Raw genomic sequence first — 11,190 nt, forward strand, 5'->3', positions numbered from 1 at the left:
AGAAATGTTTTTGACTTTAATGTCACTGAGAAAATGGAAATTCAGAGCTTAACCCTGAATATAATCACATATGGGGGGGGAATGTCAGAACAAAAAATCTACCCATGCCATACCAATCACTCACTCACTGCATAAAAGGTCTACGCCATGAAAGCACCATCTTAGCAGCTGACCAGTAGATGACAACCTTTCATCCCAATGCAGTTTGTCAAGTCCATGGCTTGTGTTTCCTCTAGCCCCCTCTAGAGGTGAACTGGAGGTGACAATCTCAGAAACCTCTTGTAATTGCTCTTTACTTTATGAGGCAGGTTGCAGGGTCGCCCAAAAATAAAAAAAAGAGAAGTATTAAAACTACTTTTATGACCGATATTCTTTAAGACCCTCCAGGATTTGCTCCAGTAACCAGTGAGGACTGCGCACAGCCCTGGTGAGACACCGTGCACAGTCCTGGTGAGCAACACAAGAGTATTTAGCTTTATATATTTTTCTGCATTGCTGAACAATGTTTTGCTGGAATTTGTGGTCCTCTCTAGCTGGTGGTCTTCTGCATTGACGTACGTTTTGCTGGGATTTGTAGTCCTCTCTAGCTGGTGGTATTCGGCATTGTCGTACGTTTTGCTGGGATTTGTAGTCCTCTCTAGCTGGTGGTATTCGGCATTGTCGTACGTTTTGCTGGGATTTGTAGTCCTCTCTAGCTGGTGGTATTCTGCATTGTTGTATAATGTTGTGCTGGGATTTGTAGTCCTCTATAGCTATTATTCTGCATTGCTGTATAATGTATTGCTGAGATTTATAGTCCTCTCTAGCTGGGGGTATTCTGCTTTGTTGTATAATGTTTTGCTGGGATTTGTAGTCCTCTATAGCTGATGGTATTATGCATTGCTGTATAATGCATTGTTGGGATTTGTAGTCCTCTATAGCTGATGGTATTCTGCATCGCTGTATCTGCTGGGATTTGTAGTCGTCTCTACCTGGTGGTATTCTGTAGGGTTGCACCGATACCGGTTTTTCGGTATCGTGTACAGATACTTTGCTTTCGGTGCTTCCGCTGCCATGGAGCCAGCTTCCCGGGCAATCTGATTGCCCGAGAAGCTGGCTCCATGTTGTCTAACCTGCTTGGCCGGAAAACTGGCTTTACAGCCAATCAGCATCGAGTCGGCTTCTCAGTCAATCAGGAAGTAATAACCCGCCTCCTAGCTTCCTGATTGGCTACAAAGATGGTTTCCCGGCCAATCAGGAAGCTGGGAGGCGGGTCATTACTCGCTACCCAGCTTCCTCTTCGCACGGGAAGCCGGCTCAATGTTCCCCTATGGCGCTGCCGATCAGAGGAAATCTTCCTGACCAGAAGTTCGGGCATCGGAGCATTTGGGCAAATACGTGTACTCGCCCAAATACTTGGTATCGTTATATCCCTAGTATTCTGCATCGCTGGGATTTGTAGTCCCCCAAAGCTGGTGGTATTCTGCATTGCTGTATTATGTATTGCTGGGATTTGCAGTCCTTTATACAAGATTGCAGAATACCACCAGCTAGAATGTATTGCTGGGATTTGTAGTCCCTCTACAGCTTGGCGTCAGTGGCAGAACTACCGAAGTCGCATCTGGCGCTCCATCACTGTCCTAAAATCATTAGCCTGTACTGTTTTAGAAAACCTGTCACGTGTCAGACACAAAAAAAAAAGTATTGGTATCGGCGAGTACAAAAAAATGGTATCGGGACATCCCTACTCCAAACAAATGCAACTATACAGTAAAAGCATCTAATACGCCCAAGTAACTCAGCAGTAACCTTACAAAAGCAAAGCAAATAGCAGCAAAAAGATACCACACTTTATGTTTTACCTGAGCAATTGCAGCTTCGGTGTCCGATAGTCCAAGGAGGAAAATCCTCACTTTATCAATTTTAACAGGAATAGTGCGTCCTCTCCACTCCACCTCACTCATGGTAGCTGCCTGTTTTGCCCTTGTCTGGCTGATCAAGGCCTGTTTGGGAAATGTGCACACAATCAGATACAGTAAAGATCCACAATGCAGTCAATCTACATGGATACAACTTATGCAATTAAGAGCTTCAAAGTGTATGTCCAGGGCATACTCAAATTTACACCAAAACCTCCCTATCCCCTCTATATGATGTTCCAGTATTTTTATTTATCTTATTCTTGTAGTGAGAAACATTACTACCTGTGACATCATTAGGCTTGTAAAATTCTTGCAAAGGCAGCTGGTGGGAGTTTAGTTACAATTGATGTAGTTACGCCCCCAGAACTACATCTCTGAAGAGTCCTTTCACTACACACTGTGTTGGCAGGTTTGTGGGAGTCCAGCAGCAGCATTTTTGTTTGCTGGGAAATAAATCATGAGTGCATGTAAGAAAGGGTGAGGATAGGAGGAGTTAGTGAATCCAGCAGGCAGAGATAACATCGGTTGGGAATTTACTGCAGCAAAATTACCTCCCAAACAGGAAGTTAAGAGCTCAGTGGATTTCTGGTAGATCAACAGGTATATTTCTGTACTTGCAGGCCCTTGCGAGGGAAAAAAAAACCAAGGGGAACTGTGCATGAATGTACTGAATGTTTTTTTTTATTTCGCCCTGACAAAAGTATTTTTGGGCCAGGATTAGTTTCTTCCCTCCATTTATAAATGCATTTTTATGTGGCATTCTAAGCCAAAATATGTTACAACAACACGCTTATACGGGCATATGTTGCCCACTTCAGATAGCATCATATATGGAGTAATGAGCTCAACATACTCAGCCTGTTGCTGCACAGGGTACAGAAAGGCTTTGACACAAATGAAGTGTTATGTGACACTTTATTAGTGTCTGTATCAAAGTAGTAAAAGCCTTGAGCAACTGATTTAAAGCTTTTAAAAAAGGAGAAGTATGAGGTGAGTGCTTTTCACTCACCTCATAGTTCTAGCCGACCTGTGACAATGAGACTGTCACAGGTCGGCTCAGTAGATCGGGAGGTGAGCGAACACTTACCGGGTTCGCTCGCCTCTCGATCCTGTCACGGCTCTCTGCCGTGACAGGGGGAGGGGCTGGATTCCCCTCTCCCCGCTCCGATCTGCCCGCGCTGACTGGCGGAACGGACGGGATAGGGGGCGCGTACAGCTGGCTCTGCCTCTAGATAGGCAGAGCCAGCTGTCACTCACGCAGCTGGGCGGATCCCGTCATCTAAGTCGGGATCCGCTCCGGCGTCTCAGTATACCGCGAGCAGTAGCTTGCGGTATGCTGAGCTTAGGGTAACGGGAGGACGCTAGTTTGTGTCCTCCCGTTACCCTAAGGAGAACTATGGGGAAAAACACTGACCCCATAGTTCTCCTTTAAACATTGGTCCAAATTGTTGTTTCTGCTTTGGATAGTCAGGAGAAGGCAATAAGAATGGACATAAAAAAATACATACCTCCAGCTTTTCAGCTAACATGCCTTCTGCACCTCCAGTACGAAGTCTCATTTGCATTAACTCGTCCATAGCCGTCTTATCCCCTAGAAGGAAAAAAAAGAACATTTAGATAAGCATTAATGTATCCAGACGGCTAGGAACTAGTCCATTGCTGTGGTTGGCTATTCCAAACACAAATATGTGTTAGGTAACCACTTCTCTACCGCCGTGTGTTTATGAACAGCGAAGGGGTAAACACCCATTTATGCTGTGCCGTTCTTAAACACCGCAGGCATTCAAAAATGTAGGTTTTGTTCCCATATGTAGTCAAATTAATTTGGGTGCAGTGTTACAAGACAGAGTAACTGCCAAAGTATCACAGCGCTCAAAACTGAAAAATGACCTGTAATAAAGGCTGGTACTGACGTGGTTAAAGCGGACCTTTACTCATATCTTTAAAATAACAACCAACACACCTTTAGAAATGTTTAGTAATGACAAAATCTACAACCACATACTTCTAGATAATTGCCGGCTTTGTATTCTTCGCATTCCTTATTTCTCTTTTCTTCCCCAGTCTTCTGATAGTGGCCATGTTTACTAAGAGCAGATTAATAGCTTTCCTTTTACTTCCTTAATTTCTGGCACATGTGACCATGCACATCATCTCAGGGGGAGAAAATGCCTTTCCCTGAGATCTCCTGAGATTACAAATGAGGTTTCACACCAATGCTCTGCACAAAGCAATAATAGTGTGCATTACTTTGCCAAACTGAAGTAATTTGCACTTTCAAAGCAGGAAGTGAATGCTCTGCAAGTGGAAGTATTTCATTATCAACAGTATTTTACACCTGATTATTAATCATCATACATAGAGGGATGCATTGGTCAAATTTGATTTTTGAGTGTAAAGGTTCACTTTAGGATAGCTGAATGGTCTTGCACCCTATTACTATAGAAGAGTTGCAACTCTCAAGTTCTGGGTTCAGTTGCCACCATGACTAGTTCTGTGTATTCCGTCCTGAAATCTATTAACATACTGAAAACGTAATCCGTTTTGTTTTTTTTAGACAGGGGAAAAAAAACAAAATAAGGGTTACAATTAAAAAAATAAAAACATTTTAAATTAAGTCTTTATACATCTCCAAAGAGTTTGTCCTACAGAAAGCCCGCTGCTGTATATACACAGCATCCATTAGGACCTGCTGAAGTTTTACTTTTTGGTCATGTCCACGGCAAACTAGAAACGGGAAGTGCTAGCAGCCTTGGTAATGACCACAATCTGTTTTCTTTTAAACTGGAGAATATGTGCCTGCATGACTAGTGGAACACTAGGTGGTAAAGTCCGCAGTCACGACATGGATAGAGTTTGTTGATTAGCCATTTGGAAACAGAAAATCTGTGACTGCCAGGTCCGAAGAAAACCACCAGAAGCAACATAATACGCTTTACAATACATCACATAAGAAGACTCATTACCAATATTGTAGGCACAATAACGGATGTTGGGTGAGATCTCGTCCACTCTTTGGTTATACAGTACAGCTTGCTCATCAGTGAAAGCACTGGCCAGCTTTTCATAGATCGTCCTAAGATAAACCAAACAAGGTTACAGACAAAGGGGACAATTGCATTAAAACACTTTGATTTTTATACACAAACATGACATAATTACACATACACAAACCTTTAAAACACAACACATACTTACTTGCATTTGTTGAAAGCTTTCATTGCTTCTTCCCATTGCTGTTGCTCAAACTGCACCATGCCATTGAGATAGGCACTGTATGCCTACAGGAAGGAAAGCAATCAAACACAAGCTTTAAAGAAGGTGGTAACCTAAACATTTTGAATTAACCAGGCTGCAGATTAAAATAAAAAAATCAGAAAGGTTCCCAGACTATTCATTTTAACAACAATCATTCTGAATGTATTTACCTATAAAAGCCTCCCTTGTGTAGACATCTAAAAGCCTAGAGACTTCTGGAGCTGGGCGCTGTCATCTTCGATGGGATGTCAGCAGATTTAGAGATGGCACTCAAATGACACTCTACAGCAGGGGTGCCCATAAGGTCGATTGTGATATACCAGTCGTTCTCAAAGCTAAAGATGGAAGATTGCGAGCTCCCTCCCGGTGTGCTAGCGCAGCCTTAAGTGTCAGACACATTCGTCTCTCCCCTTCCTGCAGCGTCCAATACATTTGTGCCACCCCTCCGTGCCCGCAGTGTCATACAGATTTGGCCCCTCCAATCTGAGCCTGCAGCATCGGGCACAATGTGACCGCCCCTCCCCGCCTGCAGCATCCAATTCATTTGGCCCAGCCCTCAGCGCTCGTAGCGACGGACATATTTGGTCCACCCGACCCCGGACATACCAGCACGCCTGAGGAGCCAGGAAGGAGGTATTTACTTCTGGCAACTTAACTTCTTAACCAAGGCATGCACACCCATGTATAATGCTTACTCTTACCTGACTGAGTTATGTTTCTCCTCTGGCTCACTAACACACAGCTCTGCAGTAACAATACTAATCTCAGTTCTCTGTGCCTTTCCCATAAGCATTTTAATGTGTTTGTGTTGCGAACACAGGTGTTTTTTTTATTGGTAAATCTCATCATTTGAAAAGTAGATCTGGTCACAAAAAATTGTGGGCACCCCTACTCTACAGTATTCCCCTTCACTCCTCGTCCAGCTCCTACATAAAAGCTTATGTAGGGAGGTGATAGTAGGGGGTGCGGGAGCTCCGCAAGCACAAAGAGTCATTAGACAATACCAAAAGAGGAAAGGCCTATGACATGTAAGGAAGGAGGGGGACGAGCTAGAGAATCGACTTGCTGAAGCAAGTGAAAAAAAATTGGTTACGAAGAGAACAAAACTGCAAGTATTTAAAAGACCTGATTTCTCTGTGCTTTTACCGGCAAATGCTTTAAAGTTGTGGATAGAGTCTCATTTAAAAGGACATCCATATATCTCTATCTTTGTCCCTCAATATTTTTTTCATATGTCACCACAATAATGAATAGTAGTACCTGAGCCTCCAACTTTGTCTTTGCATCCACGCGATCACTATCACAGAGCCGTTCCAGCTCCTCACCGTGTTTGACAGCCTTCCGCAATCGGGACAGCAAATGGAAGCGCTTGCGAGGCTCTGTGTTGGCTTCCATTTTAAGCTGCATGGCATAGCTCCAGGCTCTTTCAGCATCCATCAAGATGATTAGCAGATACCTGCAAAAGTAAATCACTTTATGTGGAGATTTTTCAGCAATGCACTTCTTAAGCAAACTTAAGCTTTCAGCATTAATATCTTCAGAAGAGTTCTAAGAATGTCAATGAAATTACCTGTTATCAGAAAGCATCTCCACAGTGATTTTCTTTCCCGTGAACTTGTGTCGGTTTCCCATCTTAAAATTGAGTGTTTTCCTTAGACGTCTTAAGCGACGGGAGCAATAGCCTCTGAGAAACAAAGAGGGAAACTTTCCTTAAGTCCAAGTTCAAGATACACTTGTCAAAAATACACGGAACAACATTCTTTTGATGATAGAATATAGGGCTTTACGTTCTCTTCAGGAACAGGCCAACGCTAATTTCTTTGCATTCAAATTCACTTCTTGCTGCTATTACTCTTTCAGGATACAAGAATGAAAACTTTCGACATTCTGCCTATATGTCAACCTGTCATGAGATTATGTTCACAGAAATGTCCAGTTTTAGAGGACTACATAAACACAATGTTATATTTTACATAAACAAGGATGGGACTGCATGGTAATGGTGGTGGGATAACACCACTCATATGTATATGATACAGACACCAGACACATGGCCTTCCATTGTGGGATAGTGATATACAAATGCTCCCACACGGTTAGGAAATCAATGTTTGACAACATTTCTGAACAATGCTGGCTGTTTTCCAAAACACCCTGTGAAGGCCATTTTCTACCCCCTGAATTTGCTTTATAATGTCAAGTAAAAGCAATGTAGGGCGCTTATTAGGGCTATTCTTTAAAAAGAAAAAAAAAATACAGCCAATCAATGCTGGGATCACATTAACCAAAGTGTTTGTTTTATCTGTTTAATAAGTGCAAACAATACCTGTTGATCATGCAAAAATTCAGAGCTGTCCTGTGCACACTTATGTTATCTCAAGGAGTCTAAATAGTTTTTTTCAGTTCTTATTTTGGACTACAAAACACTGAGTCCCTATGTTGTGGAGTTAAAATAGAACTATGGGGTGTGTTTTTCCCGATAGTTCTCCTAAGGGTCACCAGACGACATATGCTAGCGTCCTCCCGTGACCAAAAGCTCAGTATAGAGCAAGCTACAGCTTGCGGTATACTGAGACCGCTGCAGCCGGGATGGATCCCAACATTACTGTCGAGATCCACCCAGCTGCGTGAGTGACATCTGGCTCTGCCTATCTAGAGGCAGAGTCAGCTAAACCCAACCCCTTCCCCATCCGTTTCTCCAGTCAGCGCTGGAGGATCGGAGCGGGGAGCCGTAACTGACAGTCACGGCTCTCTGCAGGGACAGGATCGAGAAGTGAGCGAGCGACGGTATGCGTTCGCTCACTTCCCGATCTATTGAGCCGACCTATGACAGTTTCATGGTCACACATCAGCTCGAACTATGAGGATGAGTGATTTTCACTCACCTCATAGTTCTCCTTTAAAGAAAGAATCAGTAGCAAAAGTCAATTTGCCAGGGCTTACACCACTAGGTCCACATAAATGCTGTGTGTGTACTTTGCGCGCAGGGTCTTTAAAAGGGATAAACATGGACAAATATGTGTATTTTGCAGAGATGTACAGCATACTCTTTAAAGAAATTTTGCACCGACATACATTTTAAGAAACAATGAAAAAGGGGAAGAAATCCCATACACCATATTATTTTACACAGAGATCACAGTACATCTACATTGGCCTCACCTGTATCTCTGGAAGTCTCCATGTCGCATGCCATGCTGCTGCTGGGATTCCTTAATAATCTGAAGGACTGTACATTGAGTTAAGGAAATAACAAGGGGGTAGAAACTATAACCCTCGCTCATGTGCTTACATGAAATGCCAGATATTATGAAATCATAATTTCAAGACATAAAGAATATTAAAGCATAGCTATACAACTCCTGCTGTCACCTAAGAGCCACGGCCACCTCCAGACTGCTGCTGACTTAAAAGCTCTTGCAGCACTGCAGCCCATAATGCAAATCTTCAAAAAGGTCTATGCAACCTGTCCAAAGCTCAGAAGCCTTATGACTTCCATGTGAAACACACCATGAGAGCCACATAACTGCTAGATGTTGGGCCCCCTCAGTTCCCATATGCCCCTGAAAGTTAGCAAAGGGCCATCGATATGAGAGATGCTGGAACCCCTCAGTTCTCATGCCCTCCAAACCCCTTTGACATCAGATCGTTCAAATATAGGAGCCCCTCAACCTCCATAACTCCCAGTATGTCAGCAGGGAGAGGTACATATGTTGGGCCCTCAGGTCCCATGCCCTCCTCTCCGCCATCAACCTGGGGCACTTTCAGATGTTGGGCCCTCAGGTCCCATGCCCTCCTTTCCGCCATAAACCTAGGGCACTTTCAGATGTTGGGGCCCTCTCCCCTATTAACCTAGGAAACTCTCAGCTGTGGAAGCCTTTGGGTGTCTTGCTCTCTTCACCCCATTATTTGAAGTATCTGTCAGATGTTGGGCCCTCATGCCCCCTTAACTCCAGGGATCAATCAGATGTGGGGACCCTTAGATTCCATGTCTTTCTCTTCCCCATTAACCCAAGGGATCAATTAGATGTTGGGCCCTAAGGACCCATGCCCTCCTTGACCCCCATAACCCCAGGGATCATTCAGATGTTGGCCCTTAGGTCTCATGCCCCCCTCTACCCCAGATTTGCAATATATTGGACTCCATCAGCTTATGTGCCCTCCTCTCCCGCACATTCAGAGATATTGGGGCCCATCGGCTCCCATGCCTCTCCTCCTCCACAACCCCAGAATCTGCCAGATGTTGGGGTCCATCAGCTCTCATTCCCTCCCCCCGCCAGGTGCCGGGGCCCCCCAGTCTTCCTCTGCTCCTGCGTGTCAGTAGAAGGCCGGAGATCGCCCGGGACCCCTCACCTCCCATCCTTCCTCTCCCCTGACTGACACGTCAGCTCTCAGGCCGGCTGCGCTGTGTGTCCCCCCCGGGACCGGCCCTAGCCTCTCCCCGGTGTCAGGATACTCTCCAGGCCCACAGTGTCTCCCAGTGCCCCAGCCTTCCCCGCCGGCGGCCGCTTATTCTCCTTATTCTCCTCCGTCCCGGCACCAGCCTGCCGTTCCGCCGCCATCTTTCCACACTCAGCACTCCGACCACCAACGAGACGAGAGAGGCCAGCCCGGTGCATGATGGGACATGAGAGCATTGACTGCTGGGAGCCCGGAGGACTGCAGCGTATAGAGAAGAGTGGGAGGTGTGGAGTGTGCTGCTTAGCTCGAGCAGTAATGAAGAATCTATGAAGATTTATTTATTACCTGATGACATTACTTTATACTAAATAAATACAATTGGAGTTTGTGTTTGATAAAAATCGAATCGATTCCTTGGAATGCATTTACCATAATGTGAATTCTGGGCTGGAGGCTTCTACAACCAAAGGATCCTCACACTTTCCTTGGTCTGTGATGTAACTGAATGGATTTGAGACTGAAACGTCAAGACAAAGGCTAAAAGTCCAGCTATAAGTATCTTTCCAATCAGAGGCGTAACTAGAAACCTCAGGGCCCCTGTGCAAGAAACCAGAAAGGGCCCCCCATAAAAAAATGTTGGCTCCTTGGCAGTTACCGGGGTAGTGCATCTGTGTAGTTCCAGGAGGCAGAGCACCAGTTGAAATCATGGGACCCCATGCAGGTTGGGCTGTGCGGATGAATCATTATTATAAATCATTTTATTTATTTTTTTACTTTTTATCAAGTTTTTATTTTATTATTTTTCAATTTTTATCAAGTTTTTATTTTTCCATTGTTATTTATTTTATTCTTTTTTTCCTTTTTTTTTCACTTACATTTATTGCTATCATACGGGCTAACAAGCCCTCGTGTGATAGAATTCGGAGGTGACAGACTCTCTTTGGCCTCGTTCACACCTGAACGTTTTGTAGCGCGTTCTACGCTCGACGAACGCTCTACAAAACGCTCAAACATCTAAATCCCATTGTATTCAATAGGTCTGGTTCACACCTTGGCATATTTCAGCCCGTCCCTAACGCGCTACAAAACGGCCCACGCCTGAAAAGGTACATGTACTACTTTGGGCCGTTTTTGTTGCACGTTTGCATTGGGATACAGCCAAGTAGCCCTCGGAAACTCGCGTTTGTCGGGCGATTTTTTTTACCGCGAATCGCCTAGGTGTGAACCAGGCCTTTATGAGCCTGCCCTCCAATACAGAAGATAAAGCACACATGTGCTCTTTCTTCTGTATAGCTCAAGTTGTGACAGCTGACACAGGAGCGCTACGAGTACAGCGGTCCTGTGTCACTGTTCGGAGAATGGAGGTTCTACGCTCTGCTGCCCCCCTCTCCATCCTGAATTGCTTTGGGCCCGGGTCCTCCAGAAGAGCAGGGGACCCCAAAATCCAAGGCACAGGGGAAGGCAGCCGGCAGGGTGCCCAGACAACTCGCAAGCAGGCTGCATACAAGTGATTTCAGCGGCCGTATAGCCGCTGAAATCACTCGTACAAAATTACTTCTCTGCTTTACATTTAGCCCTGCTTGTCCGAAGCAGGGCTGAATGTAGAAAAAAAAATCCCCGCCCCCCACCT

The 11,190-nt window shown here is 44.8% G+C and overlaps 1 protein-coding gene across 3 annotated transcripts in view; it reads right to left on the reverse strand.

The window, feature by feature from the left end:
* SRP68 (signal recognition particle 68) overlaps nt 1-9,788 on the reverse strand; it is a 33,301-nt gene extending 23,513 nt beyond the window's left edge. For 2 of the 3 annotated variants that reach the window (XM_018572923.1, XM_018572924.1), the window contains exons 1-8: nt 9,616-9,788; nt 8,322-8,388; nt 6,730-6,843; nt 6,420-6,615; nt 5,100-5,182; nt 4,868-4,977; nt 3,410-3,492; nt 1,842-1,982 (exon numbers count right to left, since the gene is read on the reverse strand). In XM_018572923.1, the coding sequence (XP_018428425.1) occupies nt 1,842-1,982; nt 3,410-3,492; nt 4,868-4,977; nt 5,100-5,182; nt 6,420-6,615; nt 6,730-6,843; nt 8,322-8,388; nt 9,616-9,778 (957 nt within the window). In that variant the 5' untranslated portion in view covers nt 9,779-9,788. The remainder of the gene's footprint in view (nt 1-1,841; nt 1,983-3,409; nt 3,493-4,867; nt 4,978-5,099; nt 5,183-6,419; nt 6,616-6,729; nt 6,844-8,321; nt 8,389-9,615) is intronic. The other variant, XM_018572925.1, reaches the window with a different exon arrangement.
* Nucleotides 9,789-11,190: the final 1,402 nt, after the last annotated feature.

Source organism: Nanorana parkeri, unplaced genomic scaffold (genome assembly GCF_000935625.1).
Source record: "Nanorana parkeri isolate BGI_ZX_2015 unplaced genomic scaffold, ASM93562v1 scaffold2171, whole genome shotgun sequence".
Classification (NCBI taxonomy): domain Eukaryota; kingdom Metazoa; phylum Chordata; class Amphibia; order Anura; family Dicroglossidae; genus Nanorana; species Nanorana parkeri.